General features: G+C 45.8%; 1 protein-coding gene across 6 annotated transcripts in view; it reads right to left on the bottom strand.

Moving 5' to 3' along the window:
- The window catches only part of SZT2 (SZT2 subunit of KICSTOR complex), a 51,154-nt gene that overhangs the window by 31,350 nt on the left and 98 nt on the right, over positions 1–19,706 (bottom strand). For 3 of the 6 annotated variants that reach the window (XR_003433278.1, XM_027108834.1, XM_027108832.1), the window contains exons 2-7: positions 9,424–9,549; positions 8,940–9,113; positions 8,460–8,630; positions 5,025–5,156; positions 4,114–4,255; positions 3,595–3,701 (exon numbers count right to left, since the gene is read on the bottom strand). Coding sequence is in view for 5 of the 6 variants with exons in the window: in XM_027108834.1 (XP_026964635.1) it covers positions 3,595–3,701; positions 4,114–4,255; positions 5,025–5,156; positions 8,460–8,630; positions 8,940–9,113; positions 9,424–9,549 (852 nt within the window). In the remaining variant the exon portion in view is untranslated. Of the gene's footprint in view, positions 1–3,594; positions 3,702–4,113; positions 4,256–5,024; positions 5,157–8,459; positions 8,631–8,939; positions 9,114–9,423; positions 9,550–19,466; positions 19,704–19,706 lie in introns of those variants that run through there. The other 3 variants (XM_027108835.1, XM_027108833.1, XM_027108836.1) reach the window with 3 other exon arrangements.

The following is a 19,706-nucleotide window of genomic DNA, read 5'->3' on the forward strand; positions in this document are numbered from 1 at the left end:
TGCTTCTCAAATTTTAGGGTGCACACAAAACACCTGGGGATTTTGTTAAATGCAGCAGGTCTGGGGTGGGGCCTGAGATTTTGCATTTCTAACAAGCTCCCTGGTGATGCCAAGGCTGCTGGACTGCGGACAATATTTTGAGCACAAAGCCTAAAGACTGGAGATTGGCAAACAACATATAACCTGTGGTCAAATCTAGCCTATCATCTATTTTTGTAAATAAAGTTTTATTGGGACTTCCCTGGTGGTGCAGTGGTTAAGAATCCGCCTGCCAATGCAGGGGACATGGGTTTGAGCCCTGGTCCGGGAAGATCCCACATGCCGCAGAGCAACTAAGCCCGTGTGCCACAACTACTGAGCCTGCACTCTAGAGCCCGCAAGCCACAACTGCTGAGCCTGCATGCCACAACTATGGAAGTCCACATGCCTAGAGCCCGTGCTCTGCAACAAGAGAAGTCACCTCAATGAGAAGCCCGCGCACCGTAACGAAGAGTAGCCCCTGCTCGCCACAACTAGAGAAAGCCCGCATGCAGCAGCAAAGACTCAACGCAGCCAAAAAGATAAATAAATAAAATAAGTAAAATAAATAAAGTTTTATTGGAACACATCCATGCCCATTCATTTTCTTATCGCCTGTGCCTCCTTTCAGGCTATAAGAGCACAGCTGAGTAGTTGTGACAACCACATGGCCCACAAAGCTTAAAATGTTTACTAGTCAGGGGACTTCCCTGGTGGCGCAGTGGTTGAGAATCTGCCTGCCAATGCGAGGGACATGGGTTCGATCCCTGGTCCGGGAAGATCCCACATGCCGTGGAGCAGCTAAGCCCTGCACCACAACTACTGAGCTTGCACTCTAGAGCCCGTGAGCCACAACTACTGAGCCCGCGCGCCACAACTACTGAAGCCCACAGGCCTAGAGTCCATGCTCCGCAACAAGAGAAGCCACCACAATACAAAGTCCGTGCACCGCAACGAAGAGTAGCCCCCGTTAGTCGCAACTAGAGAAAGCCCGTGTCCCGCTGACTACACATTAGCCCTGGGCTTCACCTGGAACTACTTCCTCTTTGCAAATTCAATTGCCACATCCGACTGATTACACCCAACTTTGTCCCATTTTTAGGTTCCTTCCATCCTCCTCTTGCTGCTCTTTGACTTCCTTAAGGCTCCCAGGCCTTGAACCTCTACTCTTTTCAAATCTATCCACGTCCTCCTGGTCCTCCTTTCTCAACCCAGCCTGGACCCCATGGTCAAGCAACTTCTTATGCATCATTCTCAACTCCCTGGCTGCCTTCACCTTTTCTCTGCTTCCACCTGAAAACCCCAACTAGGATCACAAGTTCTATACCCAGATCCCAAATGAGATCTCAAGGAATCCCAAATGGAAAAAAACCCTGCATAGCTGTGTAGGTTGGCACATCAAAACATACGACACCCAACCCAGCTAGTCCTTCAGGGCCGTCCTCAGTGCCGCTCGTCCTTCCTGGCTCTGCCTCCCTCCCTCCCTCCCTCCCTCCCTCCAGTACACATCCTCACCTTCTACTTTGGAGAGAAATCAGAGGCCCCCTTGGCAGAATTTATCTACATCTTCACTTCTATCCAGTCTCAAAGAAGAAGGGACACTCTCCTGCTCCTAAAGAGTCCCTCCATCTGTTTCTTGAGCCAATGCCCTCCTGTCAATTTAGGGACTCTACTCCATCCGGCTTCCTTTCCTTTCCCTTATTTTCAAACTCTGCTTCACCACAGCTCCTTGGAAACACGCTGAAGTCTCTAGCTTAAAAAACAAAACAAAGCAGAACACCCCTCTCCTTCCACCCTGTACTCCCCTCTGGCTGCCATTCTCTCTCTCACTCCCAACTCGATCTGAACAACCAAATTCTGCGTGTCAACACTTTTCTCTCCTTCCTTCTCTTCTCTCCACTCTTCAATCCACTGCAATCATTTCCCTCGCTGCCTCTTCACTGAAATGGCCTGCAAAAAATCCCCATAACCACCTCCTAATTGCCAAACCCAAAGGGCACTTTTCTTTTTTTTTTTAACATCTTTATTGGAGTATAATTGCTTTACAATGGTGTGTTAGTTTCTGCTTTATAACACAGTGAATCAGCTATACATTTACATATATCCCCATATCTCCTCCCTCTTGAGTCTCCCTCCCACCCTCCCTATCCCGCCTCTCTAGGTGGTCACAAAGCACCAAGCTGATCTCCCACTTTTCATTCCTCATTTTACATGATCTCTCTGCTGCATCTCATGCTGTTAAGTTCTCCTTTTTTCCCCCAAACTCCGAAATTTTTGACACCAGAGCTCCTGGTTCTTGTCTGATGATTTCCCTTCATTCTTTGCTGGGCCCTCTTCCTATGAAAGATCTTTGAACACTGGCGGCCCCCAGGTTCTTTGGGGACCCTCCTCCCTTCTCAAACACCATGTGTCGGCTGCCAAGTCCTAACTTGCTATCTCTCAGCTAGTGCTGTCTCTTGAGTATCCGATCTGCATATCCAACTGCTAGCTGCTATGAACAGCAGTCATTCATTACGTAATTATGCATTATGCTAAGCCCTTTAAATGCATCATCTCACCCATTTACAAATGAATCCAACCAAGAAGCGACAGTGATGTGCCCCATGTCACACAGCCAGTAACTGAAGCCAGGATGCCGGCCAGGCATGCCTAACTCCAGAGGTGATGCTTTACAGCTACCCTGTTGACCCACAGGCACCTCAAACACAACATTCACAACACCTGGATTCACCGTCCTGTCCTCACTCCACCCCAGCTGCTGCTCTCTGTTTGCTCTGCCAGATACACCGTCATCAGTGAAGTCAGAAACCTGGAGACATCCTTAGCCCCTCTCTCTTGCTCACCCCTTACATTCTGCTGATCACAAGTTATGTTGACTCTACCGCTTCATTTCCTCAATCCTACCCCCTTCTCTCTTACCCTGAATCCCCCCAGTTTAAACCCTGATCCTCTCTTACCTGACCACTGCAATTAACAGCCTCCCTGCCTTCTCTCCTGCCCTTCCCCCAGCAACACGAGTGGCCTTTATAAAACATAAACCCAGCTAGTGGTTTTCCTTCCATATATCTGTATCACCCGCAGAATTATGCTGGAACGCCTAACACAGCAGAAGCAGCTTTCCATGCGTGGCCTATGCCTACCCTCCAGCCTTGTTTCCCACAGCTCTCTGCCTCCTATCCTATAGTCTGTCAATCCAAACTGGCTGCAGGTCCCTGAATATACCTACTCCCTCCTCTGCTTAAGCCAGTTTGAGCTGGGTTTTCTGACCCTTGCAACCAAAACAGTAATAATTAATCTAATAAGAGAGGTGGGACTGGAACTGACTGCCAGACTGCAAATTCTGCATTCTTCTTCCTATAACATGCTGTCTCTCACATCCTAAGGAAAGAGGACAAAGATGAGAGTCCTCTCCCACCACAGTACCTACCTTGTTCTACACATGATGTCCCCCCCCCACCCTCCAGAACTATGTCATTGGCTTTACCTGGGAAATCATTGCCTGCAAGAAAGTAACCAGCCACAGCCCACCTTGTGATATACGACACTTCCCTCTCCTCCTTCCCAGAAAGTCCTCACCTGCACAAAGGAGCAAGCCACAGTGCCACTGCGAAGCTGGTTCAGCAACGTCTCACACACAGCAACATCAGGGACACTGGTCACCCCATCTGTGATCACAATGATACCTGGAGCAGGAAGCATCAGACTCAGACCTGGGGACCCTGGCCTGATCAAAGGCACGGGGAGGCATCTGATGGACGGGGCGTCAGTGTCCACCAACCAATGTGTTTTATAATCCTCCAGCACCTTTCCTTCTCTCCTTCCCTCCCGTTCCTTCCTCTTGAGGGCTGGATCCCAACTTCCTCCTAAGCGACGACCTTGGTGCTCTACTCCTTCCCACTAGGGTCCATGACGGTTGTCAGAGCAGGGGGTACTTGAGATATACACTAATAAACACTTACCTTTTACAAACAAGGAAATAGACACTCTTCCCTGGGGCCCACTGATCCCCTGGAACCTCTATCTTTGCTGATAATGCCCCCTTCCCTTCCTGTATTGCCCCTTTTCCCCAGTCCCACCGACATTCCTTCTACTGACCTGCACTAGAGTTTGACGGCAGCAACTGCAGTGCCAAGATGCCCTGACGGATCATACTGACCAGTCCAAGATCAGCTGTCACCATGGAGACTCCCACTTTCCGGCCCGGGGGCTCCCCTGAGTCTGGGGACTGGTCCTCTGCCTGGTTCAAGTTACAGAAAAGATAGAATGGGACAGATGGCACTGCTGCCCCCTCCACAGCAAAACCAGAATTTATAGCCCAGCATTGCCCAGGCCAGACGGGCCTAATCCTGTGAGGACCCCAATTCCCCTGCTGTGCGGCCAAGTCCTGACTATGCTCCCTCCCCTACTGTGTGCTTGGATACTGACCCTCAGATGGGCAGGGAGCCCAGCACCAGATGAAGCACCACACTGTACTGCAGCAGGGCTTCCCCACCTTTTGCCAATAAGGCCCCTTTTCCATATTCTTCCCATCGCCATTATGAAATGTCTTACACATCAATCAGATTAAGTCTTCAGACATAGAGAACTGCTATCTGCCTGGCTACTTCTAGGATATCTAAAGGAATGAGAAAGTGCACTGTAGTGAGCCCAAGCAGCTTTATCACTGATTGTACAAAATACTAGAGATCAAAGTCACCCATGATCACCTTCTCAGAGCCACTGGGGCAGAAGATGCAGGACTGAAAAAACACAAGCAAATTGCCTTCACGTTTTCTCCCAGCAAGAACGTGTGTCTTGGGGAGTGTATCCGAGCGCTCTTCAACAGGAAACCTGTTGTGTGCACTCACTAGCACTTCTTTCCTTGGCTCCCTCTGTCCCCGGCTTTTAGCCCTTTTTTTCTGCTGTCTTTTCCCTCTATAATATTTGGCTTGTCCTTCCTCTCTCCTCTCTGTCCCTTAACAGCTCCTCTTTCTAAGTGGCCTCTACCCACTTTCTCTCCCACATACCTGGCTCTGGGGATCATACTGCTGCTGCAGCATGGTGGCCACCTTATCCTCAAAGAGACAGAGCTGCTCATACACCTGTTGCAGGAACATCTCCCGCTGGGAAGGGTCCAAAAGGCAGCCCTGGACCAGCACCTGAGAAGCACGATGGAAAGAGCAAGCCATGAAGGTCAGGGGGACACTGGGCAGTACCCCTCTGGTCTCCCTATTTATTCTCCACACTGGGCTTCCCCAAGCGTGGAGGCACCAGAAGATCTTCCAGTTTCCTCCACCTCGGCCTCCGGAACTTTGTCTATAAGCTGCCCTATCTGGCCAGGCAAAGCCTTTCTCATTGACTCATATGTTCTTATTCTTGCTGATTTCTAAGCACTGCACACAGAAGCTGTTCTGGACCTTTTCTCTTTTTTAAGCTCAAAATCTTATTCCCCCAGTGAATGCTCCTTCCTTCCTTTTACCCTCAGCAGATAATTCCCACCCCCCTCTTCACAGAGAAAGGAAACAAGTCAACAGGAACTACCCACTCACCCTAACCCTGAGGGTGTACTACTCTCCAACCCATTGAAAATGTCCTCAGTGTTTGCTAGACGTTTATATCTATGTGTTCTAGTTCTTCCTTTCAGGCTCAGAAGAAAAGATTCCTCTTCCTCCTTTTTCTCCCTAAAGCTAATCGCTCCATCTACTCTTGGATCTTTTATCTAATAGCTTCATTCTCTCTCCATGGGTTTCCTTCCTTCTACTCTCGACATAAATAAGTGCCCCCATCCTAAAAATTTTATAAAGGCCTGGTGGTCCCTGTGGTGGCCCTCGGGATCTCTCCTCTCTCCCTGCCCCCATCAGACTCCTACAACCTGCCCACTTCTCCCCAACCCCTGCCCTCCTGTGCAACAGCTACTTCTCTCTATTCAGAACTGGGTGAGTGGGTGGGGACAGCCAGAAGAGGGCAGAGCGGGACTCTGGACCACTAAAGGCCTGACTGTGAGAAGAGAAACAGAATCAGAGGAATAGTGGGAACTGGGGCTGTGAAAAGGTGAGAAAGATGCTCAGAGCTGTATTGTTTAGAAGAGTGAAAACTGGGTCAACCTAAGGGTCCAACAGTAAAGGTTTGCCTAAATATATAACGACAAAATATGATAAAATATGAAGACAAGTGGTCATTAAAAATTGTGTTTTCAAAAATATTTAGTGACACGGAAAAATGCCCGTATCACACGTTAAAAAAGCAGGATGTAGAACTGTGTGTTTAGAATGAGCCTGATGTTTCTCCTCTCTCTGGATGGAGGGGTGGTGGCGAGGAAAGTAAACACAAACTCAAAGAGAAGAAACACAGTCCACAACATGTCAATAGTAGTTATTTCTGGGTGGTTATTATGAGTGAGTTTTGTGAGTTTTTTATATTTTACGTATTTTTCAAATCTCCTTCACTGGGCATGTATTATAAACGTGACTTTTTGTTTGTTTGTTTTGAAAAACAGCAGGATGCATCTTGAGGGAGCTACAGAGACAAGTGAGGAAGCTGTCTGACTTCTTAGCTGACTTAGTGGCAAGTGGCCCTGGAGGCTTACCTAAGTTCTCACTCCTTGTCTTCTCCACAGCTGCTGTCCTTGTTCAGCACTTATCTCCTCTCCCATGCTGCAATACTCTTCTTCCTGTTCTCCCCAATCCAGAATTTGTCCCCCATCCATCTTTCTCACTGGCCACAAACAAGTGTGACCTTCCTAGTGTTCGCATCTGATCCTGTCACTGACATTCCAAACCTCCAGTGGTTCTCTACCCATGGCTAATAGTTTTAAAAGCTAACATTTGCATGTTTTCTATGTGGCAGGCACCGTTTTAAATGCTTGACATGTATTAATTCAATCACCATGCAACACTGGTACTGTTGACATCCCCATTTTGGAGAAAAGACCCAGATGCACAGAGAGGTTAAGTAACTTGCATAAGAGCACACAGCCAGTAAGTGGTATAGCCAGGAAGCACATAAGGCACTGTTATTCCAGATCCAGTGCTCTTCACCACCACACTAAACTCCCCTACAGAATAAAGTACAAGTTCTTAGCCATGTTCAAGGCCTTTCATAATTCTGCCCCCACTTATCTCTCCAGTCTCCTCTTTACCACCCCCCTAACCCTCCCCCCATCATTCAAACTTCATTGTGTCCAACTGAGTAACATGTAGTTCCCTAGAACCCCTGTGATTGAGAGCACAGTTTCATAGCTCTGTGTCTTTGCTTTTGCTGGCCCCTCTGCCTGGAAAGCCCATTTCCTCTTCTTTGAATTGTTAACATCAATTCATCCTTCAAGATTCAGTTCAAATGCCTCTTTGTCCAAAAGTCTCTCCTGTTGCTGCCCCAGGCTTGGCTGGGTGCTCCCATATCACGAGTCAAAATTTATCAGTGCCCTTATCACATTCAACTGAAATTACCCCCTTTAATATCTGTCTCCGCAACTAACTCTCAACCCCTCCCATCAGGACAGGGACAGGGTCTGATTCATCTGTGTCTCCAGGACCCAGCCCAGGCCTGGCATATATCAGGCTTTAGTAAGTGTTTGTCAAAGTGAACCAAGTGTTGAGTGATTACCTAATATCCAGGCTTTTCCCGCCTTGACTGTGAGCACCTGCAAAGTCTGGGGATGTAGCCCACAGCCAACAGTCCTAACACCTGCACTAGGAGAACACTTTAAACCAGGGCAGAGGGCTGGGATCCAGGCATGTACCAATTGCCTTGTGTATATTTCAGCCCCTCAGATACTGTTCCTTGCATCCCCCTCTCTCAAAGCCAGTTTGATAGCTAAGGTGACAATGAAGCCATCAGGGACAATTTCAGGGTAAGCCTCTACCAGTGAGTTGAGGGTGGTTAAGAGTAGATGAAGGGAAACTGGACCAATGCTTATCTAAGCCCAATACAGATATTCCAGTAACAGACTTGGCCATTCTCCAAAAAGGAGTGCCTTCTGATGGCCTGCTTGGGTGCTGGATAAGCCCTGTAATTATTTGTGTGGTCAGTGTTACACCCACCAGTTCACAGGGCTCTAGGAGAAAAATGACCCTCCTCTGTCCTTGGAAGAAATTATGTTTCTGGGTCTTTGTTTCTCCTGCTGGTAGTGCAAGGAGTTAGGACATTAGCTAACCTTCTGATGGAACTAAAGGGAGTGGGGGAGAGAAAACAGTCATTCAGCGGCCAGGACCAGAGACTTAGAGGAGGAATGAGAGGGGCATTTGTCCAGTCAATGCCAACTCACCTAACGCTATGGGAAGGCCCTGTAAGACCAGAGCAATGGATGCTTCTTAAGAGGACAGAGACTCACAGAGATGACTAGGAACAGGTTCGAGGAGAGCTAGGGACTTTGGGCACGGACCGTGGAGACAGGATAAGGACTTGGTCAGTGGACTATCCGAAATTAGGTCTGAGGATACAAACTTGAAGAAAGGATGCAATACCTGGTGGGACTGCAAGCCAATGATTGAGGAGTAGGCCTGGATAGTGACGTAGATCTCAGGTTGGAAGTCGATGCAAGATCCAGGCACTCGGAAGGGCCGGAGCAGCCCGCCTAGGCAGCGGGAGAGGGCATGGAAAACTTCATCAAACAAGATCTCGCCTGTGGAATCATCCTGAGGGCAATGCAGAGAAAGGTCTCTCAAGGATAACCAAAGGCAGCCCTGAGCGGAGGGCAGAAACAAGCAGCTTCCATGGGTCAGTGGGACTCTTAAGGTTGATCACACATCCAAATACGGTGCCACAGATGAATGGGATCTGTCTTCAAACACCCCCCACTCCTTCCGTTGTGTAAAGGAAACCTGTCTCCTTTCCAAAACAGCATCACTGTGGGATCATTCTTCACTTATCCCAGGCCCCTCCTCTTCTCCTCACTTCCCACCCAATCCTTTCTTCCCACTGTCTCCCCTCAACCAACCCCTTACCACAATGCCAGTAGATGGGCTGAGGTCCAGCTCAATGACAAACCGATACTGCCAGGCCAGGAAGGTGACCCGGGTGGATGGTACAAGGAGGAATGGCCTGGGGACCACCGGTTCCTCTGGCTGCCATCCAGGAGGCAGGACACTGAGGACTTCCAACTCCTGCTCAGACTGAAGCTGCCAATTAGGACGGGGAGGAAAGGGAAGAGTCAGGAAGTCACCCCTTTCTTTCCAGGACCTGACTTCCATATCCAAAATGACGCACCATTGGTTCTACCTTCTGCAACCCAACCAAGCACTCTTCCGAGCTGGAAAAACAATTAAACAAGATTTCCCCTGGGGACTCATCTTGTGGGCAAAGTCACCTGCCCCTCCTAGAATCAGACCCCTCAGAGTTAGTCTCCCCTCCTGTGTGTTTCCAGCACCCTCCTAAAAAAACAGATCATCGGGGCTAGCCCTTCACATCCTGTGTGTCTCTGGGCCTCACCAGCATCTCCTGGGGCGTGGCCTGCACAGTCTGATGCAGGTGATTGAGGAACCAAGCCAGGCGAACATTTCGGGATATTCGATAATCCTTTTTCATCAACAGGAACACCTGCCCAGCTTCTTCCACCTGGGGACAAAGAGACATTTTAAAAAATCCATAAAAATTCACTAGTTCCTAGTACATATAGATCATGGTGCAAGTAACTTGTCCAAAGAGCTCAGAATCCATGAGTGAGAGGCAAGGCAGCAGAAGTGAAACGTTTACCCCCACCTCAGTGCAAGGGCTTCCCAAGGATTCAATTCTCAACTCTTGGCTCCCATTCCCCCTATAAAGACCTCTATGTAGACCAAGTGACCTTTGCACATTTCAACGGATATGTGAGTTTCTCCTATAAACTCTAAGTTCTATGAGGGTGGGGATTGTGTCTTGCTCTATTTTTGTGTCCCTGTGCTTAGCAAATTGCTTAAAAGAGAGCAGACAATAATGCCTGGCAGTTTCTCCTAATAAGCCTTGACAACAGCACGCACTAAAGGATCTTCACTGGGTGAATGGCAGCCTACTAAAGACCTCAAAGCCCAGCTTCTGTGGGTCACAGTCTCCCACCCACAACCTTCTCAGCTGTCAACGCTCTAGTTCCTTCCTTCCACTGCCTCATGGGCAGTCGGTTCAACTGTGTCCTAACAAGTGTCAGTTCCCTTGCCCGTGTCCTCACCTGTCACTACACAAGCCCGGCTAAATCTTGACTCAGGATGAATTTGACTTTCTTCCTTATCCACACAAACACCACACCAGCTGTACTTTGACAGAAAGAAACTTGTCACCTCGCCAGTGGTGCCACTTCTAGTGGCCTTTACCAATCCTTTTATTTCTCCCTGGTCAGTAACCTTTCCTTATTCCACTCAGGTTTTCCAATCTCTCAACCCCCGCCATCCCAGCAGATAAATGTGCCTACTGTTTTGCAGAGAAAATAAGGGTCAACTGGTGTGAACTCCCCCAATGTTTCCTCCAGATTAACCCTTATCTGTAACATTCCTTTATCCCCTTACTCTTGCCTCAGATGAAAAGATTACTCTCCTCCTGTTTAGACAAACTGCAAATTTCTCCTCCGGTGCTCCTAGTGAGGGGGAAATGACAGGCTGTGAGGAAGTGAGCAGAAGTCAGTGACTACCTGTTGAGAAACGGGATGTTGAAAGGAAGTGAAGATTTTTTTTCAATAATGGGGAAATATGCATGGAGAAGAGATGGAAAAAGTCGTGGAAAAGCAATAATGAAGGGTGCCTGATGTCGGAGAAGAGTGTGGAGAGCAGCGATGCAATGGCTAAAGATGAAGGAAGTCTTTTTTCCTCAGAAGGCAAGCATAAAGAGGTATAGAAACAGATATTAGGAAATGGCATGGATGAGAGGAGAAGGAAGAAGAGGGAAGGAACTCATATTTATTGAGCACCTAAAATACATCCAATTGTACACTGTAAAAGTTCAGTACAAGAAGTTCAGACTCAAACAGCCTGGGTTTGAATCCCAATTCAGCCTCTTATTAGCTGTGAGATTGTGGAAAAGGCACTTAAACTATTTAAGCCTCGGTGTCCTCATTTGTAAAATGGAGATAAATCCTAATACCAATCTAATTATGCTGTCCTGCAGATGAAGGGAAACCGTGCATATGAAGCCCTCAGCATGGTGCATGGCACTTATAAGAATATAATAGAAGTCAACTATTACAGGTTATTACCAGGCCCAGTACTAGGCTCTTTACCTAAGTAACTGCATTCAGTCTTCACACAAAACATTTAATAGAAGAAAGCTGAGGTCCAAAAAAGTTAATTTCTCAGCAGAATTCTTAGCAGAATTCGTAGGCATAGGGCCAGAAGTCAAACCCAGGCTTGATGAGCTGCAAAACCCATCTACTGAGTGTGACAACTGGATCACACCAGGGACTTAAGAGCAGAAAAGATTTAAAGTGGTTACAAGAAGGAACACGATGGGGGTTTATAAATAGAAAGGATGCTCTGACATAATCAAAAAGACAATTTAAACATCAATATGATGTGATTTAGTATTATTTTGTGTTTTGTCTCTGCACCATCTGAAATCACATTTTGGGTAATACTCTGTTGTACTGTTTCCCTGCACTGGCCTGAGGCAGGCCCTGGCTAGGATTTTGGATTTTATCCAAGAGTTAGGTCAAGCTACCAAACTCTTTTTTCAGCAGGGCTGTACTATTATATCTGCATTAAAAAAAAATTCCGTCTGGCTACCACATGACTTAGAAAGATCCCCTAACAATCAGGGGAGATGACAATGGCCGAGACCAGAGCTACTCAAAGCAGCCATTCTGTGAACTGCTTGAGACTGTTCCTGAAGAGACAAGTAGTTGTGTGCTAGAATGCAAAACCAGCGCTGCCTTTCACTGAGAGTCTTGGAAAAGTCAGTTGAACTAACCTTCAAGACAAGTGATCAAGTGAAGTGAGCTCAACTGTACTTTAAGGAATCTTTAAAATAAGATGGACAAGGGGCTTCCCTGGTGGCGCAGTGGTTGAGACTCCGCCTGCCGATGCAGGGGACACGGGTTCGTGCCCCGGTCCGGGAAGATCCCACATGCTGCGGAGCGGCTGGGCCCTTGAGCCATGGCCGCTGAGCCTGCGTGTCCGGAGCCTGTGCTCCGCAACGGGAGAGACCACAACAGTGAGAGTCCCCGTACCGCAAAAAAAAAAAAAAAAAAATGGACAAGAACTGGTGATTAACTGAAGTAGGGAGGAAAGTAACCAAAAGAAAAGCCAAAAAAACAAGGTGTCAAGGATGACTAAGGCAACATCAGAAACCAGTAAGTTGCAGGATGATTTCCGTTAGCTAGAGAAATCAGATATAGCTATTTCCCATCATTTCTAACCACCATCCCCCTCAAAAGGTCCCATCAAACTGAACGCTCTTATTGCCAAACTCCTAAAAAGACAAAAGGGGTCTACTGGCAAAGAAGGAAACTGCAGCAATTACCTGCCCTCTCTTTCTCTGATCCTTGGTCTCAAAAGGAGATACTCCCATAAATAAATAAATAGAAAAGACGGCCTTCTCCCTGATTAACATCTCGAAAATTCTGCCAGATTGCCTAATTTCTTTCCCACAGTGTTAGTCTATTAACTTGGGTATACTTACATATTGTACTGTAAAACATTTAATATTAACTTTTCATTGGTATTTTGTCAACACCCTTATAAGAAATTCAAGGCCTGATGGCTTCCATATGTATGATTAGAGCACCAATAAACACCATAAAATATATTCATTTGCATTGGGCTTTGGCTTTCTCAGAGAAAGCGCAACTGTGCTCAATGCCAGTAGGCAACCTCTCCCTCAGGATTGGCTGAACTGGTGTGGGTATGATATTAGTGACCTCTCTCGTCTACAAGTTGACTATGCTGGATCCTTGCCAAGGTTCTTATCTAAAAAAGGACGGGCTGGGCTCAGTATTATCAGAATAGGAAGGATATCCCAGTTCAGCAGCCCTTTCTGTTTATCACTCTATCCCCAGAGCCTGGTGCATTGCTTGGCAATAGGATGCTCAATAAAATTTTGCTGAATAAGTGAATTCACTATATGTTCTAAGCTAAGCAAAGCAAACGCGGCATTTAAAATGAATCACAAGCAGTACAACTTTTCTTAAGGTAAGGTAATCTTAACACTAGTCTCCATATTTTTCCTTTTGTTGTTCTTTGGTGCTTAGTGAAGACTTTTTTTCAAATGCCAGCCTGTTTCAGTTATGCAAGGAAATATCCAAGAAAGGAGTTTTGGCCCATATTGAGCCAGGGTTAAAGGAGGGAGCACCATAAGGACAGTTGGGGACACTTGCTCACTTCATCTTCTAGGACTAAAATCCTGGCCACTCTGGGTTTAATAAATGAACCTTTCCATGATTCCCTACACTGTTTGTTATCTCTGCTAGGCATTCACAAAGCAGTCTGGACTACTTAATAGCATCCACCACAGTTCATAATGAAGAATTTGTGTATTTTTTAACGTTGGTTTCCCCTACAAGTGTAGGAGCTCCAGGGAGGTAGGAGATGTCTGTATTGTTCTTTGTTGTATCTCTAGTAACTAGCGCAGTGCCAAGACACACTAAGGGTTTGAGTATTTGTTGAATGAATGTATGAATGAGGGGAATTGCTCTCGCAAGCTATATTTATTCTCTTCTCTATTTCAAGCTATGTTCTTAGTATCTTACCAGAGATGCCTAATTTTTCATTTTTTTCAACATCTGGCTTTTGCTGTTCAAGAGTTCTCATCCTTCCTCATCTGCTTTATGGAAAAACTAACCCAGTCTGTTGTTTGGACTTTGCCTCCCTGAAAGTTGTTTTTACCAAGTTTTTTTTCACTAGTATGTTCTTTACTGGTATCATCTTCTTTTCTACAATTCTGGAATCGGGGGAAGGGGAGTTGTGTAAACTTGAATAGATTTGTTTTAGACAGAATTACAGTATTATGGAAAGAAAATGTGATATGATAGCTGAGACTCTGGGCTTGAATTTTAGTTTCCTCCTCTATAAAATACCACCACCTACCCCAATGATGGGTGAAAGTACACTGTAAAGTTAAAAGTGTCACATAAATGCACATAGTAGTGGTAACAAGGTGCTGCTTCTTTGAGTCTGGAGGAAGTCCTGCACAGCCATTCCCCTCAGCTTTTTTGGCTCACCCCCACTTAGCTGGCAGAGTTGAAAATTTCTTCACACTGAGCCAGAGTCTGTCTTGTTGATATTACCTTGGCCTGCTCTTGAAATCTGTTCTCTTGAACATATCTAACTCACTTTGGGTTTTACCTCCTGAGGCCACACAGGGAAAACTCTGAACCTCTGCCAAAGGAGAAGCTATCAACATCTGATGATGGTTCTGAGTCTTTGATTCTCCATAATAAACATCTCCAGGTTCCTTAAATGTAGCTCAAACAGCATGGTTTCGGGCTTCCCTGGTGGCGCAGTGGTTAAAAATCTGCCTGCCAATGCAGGGGACACGGGTTCGAGCCCTGGTCCGGGAAGATCCCACATGCCGCGGAGCAACTAAGCCCATGCACCACAACTACTGAGCCTGCGCTCTACAGCCTGCGAGCCACAACTGCTGAAGCCCGCGTCCCTAGAGCCCGTGCTCTGCAACAAGAGAAGCCACCGCAATAGAAGCCCGCACAACGAAGAGTAGCCCCCACTTGCTGCAACTAGAGAAAGCAAAGACCCAACGCAGCCAAAGATAAATAAAAATAAAATAAAACAAAAAGAAAACGGCATGGTCTCAAGTTCCCTCACTATTTTAGATCTTAGATCACGTGCCTACAAATGAACTCTGGTTGGTCTACTTTTCAACTTAAAATGTGGGGGCCAGAATAGAGCACAATACCCAGGAGAGGTCACAGATTCAGAATCTCCTAGATTCTATTTACTTCAGGCGAAGCTTTACCATGCTACTGACCCAAGAAACCTCTCTGACTTTCTCGCTTCTGCTGCTGCTTAGACACATCCCCCATTCTCTCCTCATGCAGCTGGCTTTTTTGGGACACACACAATTATTCAATTCGTCCTATTACATTCGATAAATCCAGCCTATTTTCTATTGTGAAGCCTGACTACTGTTTTGTCTGCTAGTAAATCCCTTTCCAGCTTAATTTCCCTGCTAATTTGATCAGGATGCCATCAAGTCCTCATCCAAGTCCCAAGAGGACAAAGGCAAGGTGAGCATGCATTCATTTATCAGTCAACAAATTTACGGAGAGCCTGATACATGCTAGCACTGGGCCGGTCCTAAGGATACAATGGAAAGCAAAAATTGGCATTCTCTGCCCTCGCAAGATTTACCCTATAATGGAGGAAAAAACTAATCAAATAATCACTCTAAATACTACATTAATACAAACTAGGTGTGCCAAGGATAAGAATGTGGTTTTATGACAGCATGTAACAAAGTAACCTGACTCAGGCAAGAGTCTTAAGAGAAAGTGACCCTGAAGACTGAGCAGGGTTGGCCTAGTGAGGAGGGAAAGGGAAATACACCAGATGGAGGATATAAACAAGCACTGTCCTATTAGAAGATTTTCTTCACACTATTTGTTAGTAGGCTGCTTAATTCCACTGCTGTGCAGCTTCCATTTCTCCACCTTGTTTCGAAGGTTATTTTGAATGACAGACTGACTCTTCAAGGCCAAACAGAAGTCTAGTTCACCAATCAGTTCTTATAGAATCCACTCTCTTGAAACCAGGAACATTTCCTAACTCGAGTTTTCTCGCAACATTCCCCCCATACATGATCCTTCCAAGTCAACGACTACATTTTCACAAACATCATCTCTAAGTTTTCTTCACATTCAAGAGGTGATTTAACAGAACTAAAGACTCAAGAATTAATTAAAGCAGCTAGAATGGTATTTTTCCAAGTGTGATCCAAGGACCAGCAGCATCAGAACCACCTGAGGTGCTTGTTAAAATGCAGGTTCCTGGGCACCATCCGAGACCAATTGAATTAAGAGCTGAGAGAGCTTGGGAAGCTATACGTAACAAGCTCCCCCAAGTGATTTTTTGCTTTACTGTTTGAGAATCCCTGAATTAGTTGTGTTCTCCCAGCACCCACACTCATATGGAGCTTTAATCCCTGATACTTAATCCTTCTGAGTCTGAAGTGCACTGGAGCAGTCTGGCAAAGGGAAAGCAGGGTTTCTAAGTCAGAGATCTGGATTTAAATCTGGCTCTACTACTTGCTATCTAGGTGAGCTTGGACAAATTAGTTTTCCCAGGCCTCAGTTTCTTCATCTATAACATGTGGATAAGAATGGCTACTTCAGGGACTTCCTTGGTGGCGCAGTGGTTAAGAATCCGCCTGCCCAATGCAGGGGACACGGGTTCGAGCCCTGGTCCGGGAAGATCCCACATGCCACGGAGCAACTAAGCCCATGCGCCACAACTACTGAGCCTGCACTCTAGAGCCCGCGAACTACAACTACTAAGCCCAAGTGCCACAACTACTGAAGCCCGTGCGCCTAGAGCCCGTGCTCCACAACAAGAGAAGCCACCGCAATGAGAAGCCTGCGCACCGCCACGAAGAGTAGGTCCCACTCGCTGCAACTAAAGAAAAGCCCACACGCAGCAACGAAGACGCAATGCAGCCAAAAATAAATAAATAAAATAAATAAATTTTAAAAAAGGAAAAGAATGTCTACTTCAGAAGGATGCTGTGGCATTTAATCAGGAGAGTCAGAACAATGACAGAGGAAGCCTATCATTCTTTGGAAAATTTATTGAGGCCTATATACCATTTATAGCAAGATGAATAAAACATTATCAGGCACTGTGCTGCATACCACGTATACCAGGATGAAGCAAACATTGTCCATCTTGTTAATTTGTTGTTTGTTCATTGCCCCTGTCCCTTGGTGGTTAAGGTATAAATTATTCCTGGACTTTTCCAACCCCTGTGCTGTTTTCTGTTAACAGAATCCCACAAAATAATGTAGTCTCCACCTGCCCTTGAACCACTGTACTTATGCCAAAGTCCTGAACCTCTAGCACGGCTTCAACCTGAATCTTCTTCACCAGCCTTCTCTCTCACCCACCTCCACCTGAGTTTGAGCACCTCGGATCAAACGCTGGTTCTGCTGCTTATTAGTATAAGGCCTTGGTGAAGTTACTTACACTCTCTGTGCCTTAATTTCCTCATCTGAGAAACAGGGATAGTAAGAGTGCTTTTTTTTTTTTTAAGATTTTTTTGATGTGGACCATTTTTTTTTAAGATTTTTTTGATGTGGACCATTTTTAAAGTCTTTATTGAATTTGTTACAATATTACTTCTGTTTTATGTTTTGGTTTTTTGGCCGCGAGGCATGTGGGATCTTAGCTCCCCGACCAGGGATCGAACTCGCACCCGCACCCCCTACACTGGAAGGCTTAGTCTTAACCACTGGACTGCCAGGGGAGTCCCAACGGTGCCTATTTCACAGGGGTTTTCCCAGTATTAGATGATACTCAGTAAGCACTCGTGTTAGCTATTCTCACTGCCACTGCGTCCACACTGGCAGCTGCTTCGTCTTAGTTCTCTGAAGGTCCTCAGCTCCTCCTTACCTCAGGATTTTCACTATTCCCTTTGCCTGTAATGCATGCGCTCTGCCTCTTCTCACAGCCACCTTCCACTCCTTCTTCCGGCTTAAATGTCATTCCTCTGAGGCTTTCTGATCCACCCCCTCCACTGAACAATTAGGTTAAGAACCCCTGTTAAACACTCATTCAATCTGTACTTTTCCTTTGAAGCGCTTATTATCATAATTCAACATGTGCACTCCATTAGAATAGGGAATGTGTCTTACACTGCTCCACATCCACCCTGATAATTAGCACAATTCTGAGTCCATAGCAGCAGCATGAAATAATTTAAGTATCTGAGGAATGAATGACTTCTTAAATCTGACTATGCCCAATATTTCTCTCTTGGAATTGTAATAACATCTAACGATCAGTCACTTTTCTGCTCAGGGGCAGAACTCTTCACTCCCTTTACCTTCGAGATAAAATTTTCAGAAATGTAAATCAAGAATTCAACAAATGAACTTTTGGCTGAGTGAGACTTCCAGGAGTGTACGTCTTGACTCCAAGTTCCCTTTGATCTGCACTGCTCAATATGGTAGCCACTACCATATGGGGCTACTGAGCACTAGAGATGTTGCTAGTCCAAAGTGAGATATGCTGTAAAATACACTCTGGATTTTAAAGACTTGGTACAATAAAAGAATGTTAAATATCTCATAATTTTTAATATTTATTACATATTGAAATGATGTTTTGGAAATAAGGGGGTTAAAGAAAAATATATTATTAAAGTTAATTTTACCTGTTTTTACCTTTTTAAATGTGGCTACTAGAAAACTGACATATATGCCTTGCATTGGATGCAATGCTGTTTTAGACTACCTGCCTAACAGGTATGTTGTATTTCACCACAACATCCCTCCATTTCTTCTCATTTTAATCCATAACAAAACATACTCCAAATTCCTTCATCGGTTTTTCTCAATGCTATTTCTGATGCATAGGCTACTCCATCACCCCTGTCAACACATCTGATCCTTTTTAATAGGGTAGTTTCCTACAACCATATTTAATCTTGGGGCTCGCGACATCGAATTGGAGATTTACCATCCTGTGGCTACTTTATTATTTATACTGTAAACATTATGACTAAGAACACAAGATCTACAGCAGACCACCAGTTTTGGAGTCCTGGCTCTGGTACTTACTAGCTGTGCAACTTTATTACTCTTAATATCTATCTCTGTGCCTCAGTTTCCTCAACCGAAAAATGGGGATGATAATATTGTCTACTGCGTAGGGTTCAGAGTATTAATTGATGTTGGTAAAGTGCTGAGATGGTCCCTGACACACAGTAAGCATTCCATAAGTAATGACAACTATCTGCATCATACACAACTCTCACCCTTCCCATCTACTCATATATTCTCTTGTAACACTGCGCCCCTCTCCTAGTGACGTTGTTCTTTCCAAATCTGAGATTTTACACTCAGATCTTCTAACTCCAAAACTCTGCTACACCCCAGCTGAGAGTAGCACTTGGGTAAGGTACTTCTCTCGATTTTCAGTTTCTTACCTGTAAATGACAGTGGGTATTGCCACCTTCCTTTGCACAAGTTTGAATGACACAATGTATATAAAGTTCCTTGCATGGTCCTTGGCACCTTATGGATACTTTATTTGCATTTTATGATTTAAAACATGTGACCCTAACAATACACCAATGATAAGTACTTTATGGAGAAGGAAACAGGCCGGGAAGTCAAGACTTGCCCGAAGTTGCACAGATAGTTACACGGCAGCGCCAATACCGGAACGAGGCTTCTCTCTGAGTCAAATGTTTTTTCATGAAACCAAAGCTGCTCTCCAAAAGCATGAGCGCTAGAACTAAATTCATGCTGTTTATGGCATTCCAATATTTGAAGAAATGCAGCAACTGGCAAAGCTGCCCACTGAAACTGCAACGGAAAATCAAAATACAGGTTTTCTTAATACCATTTTGAGGTCAAAGAACCCGAGAGCCCTAGAGTTGGCGTCGTGGATGAAATTTCGGCAAACAAAATAGCGACAAGCTCCTCCTCTAGGCCCCCCGGGAAAGTGCGGGGAAGGAGATGACGAATGTTTGGGCTTCGGGCTGACCCGGCGGCTCCGGACCCGGAGGAGGCCACGACCGCGCCCGGCCGCCGGACCCTCCCCCTCGGATCTCGGGACCCAGCGCTGCGCCCGCCCGCCCCT

The sequence above is a fragment of the Aethalodelphis obliquidens genome, unplaced genomic scaffold, assembly GCF_003676395.1.
Source record: "Aethalodelphis obliquidens isolate GAN/ISIS:26980383/991018 unplaced genomic scaffold, ASM367639v1 scaffold9, whole genome shotgun sequence".
In the NCBI taxonomy this organism is placed as follows: domain Eukaryota; kingdom Metazoa; phylum Chordata; class Mammalia; order Artiodactyla; family Delphinidae; genus Aethalodelphis; species Aethalodelphis obliquidens.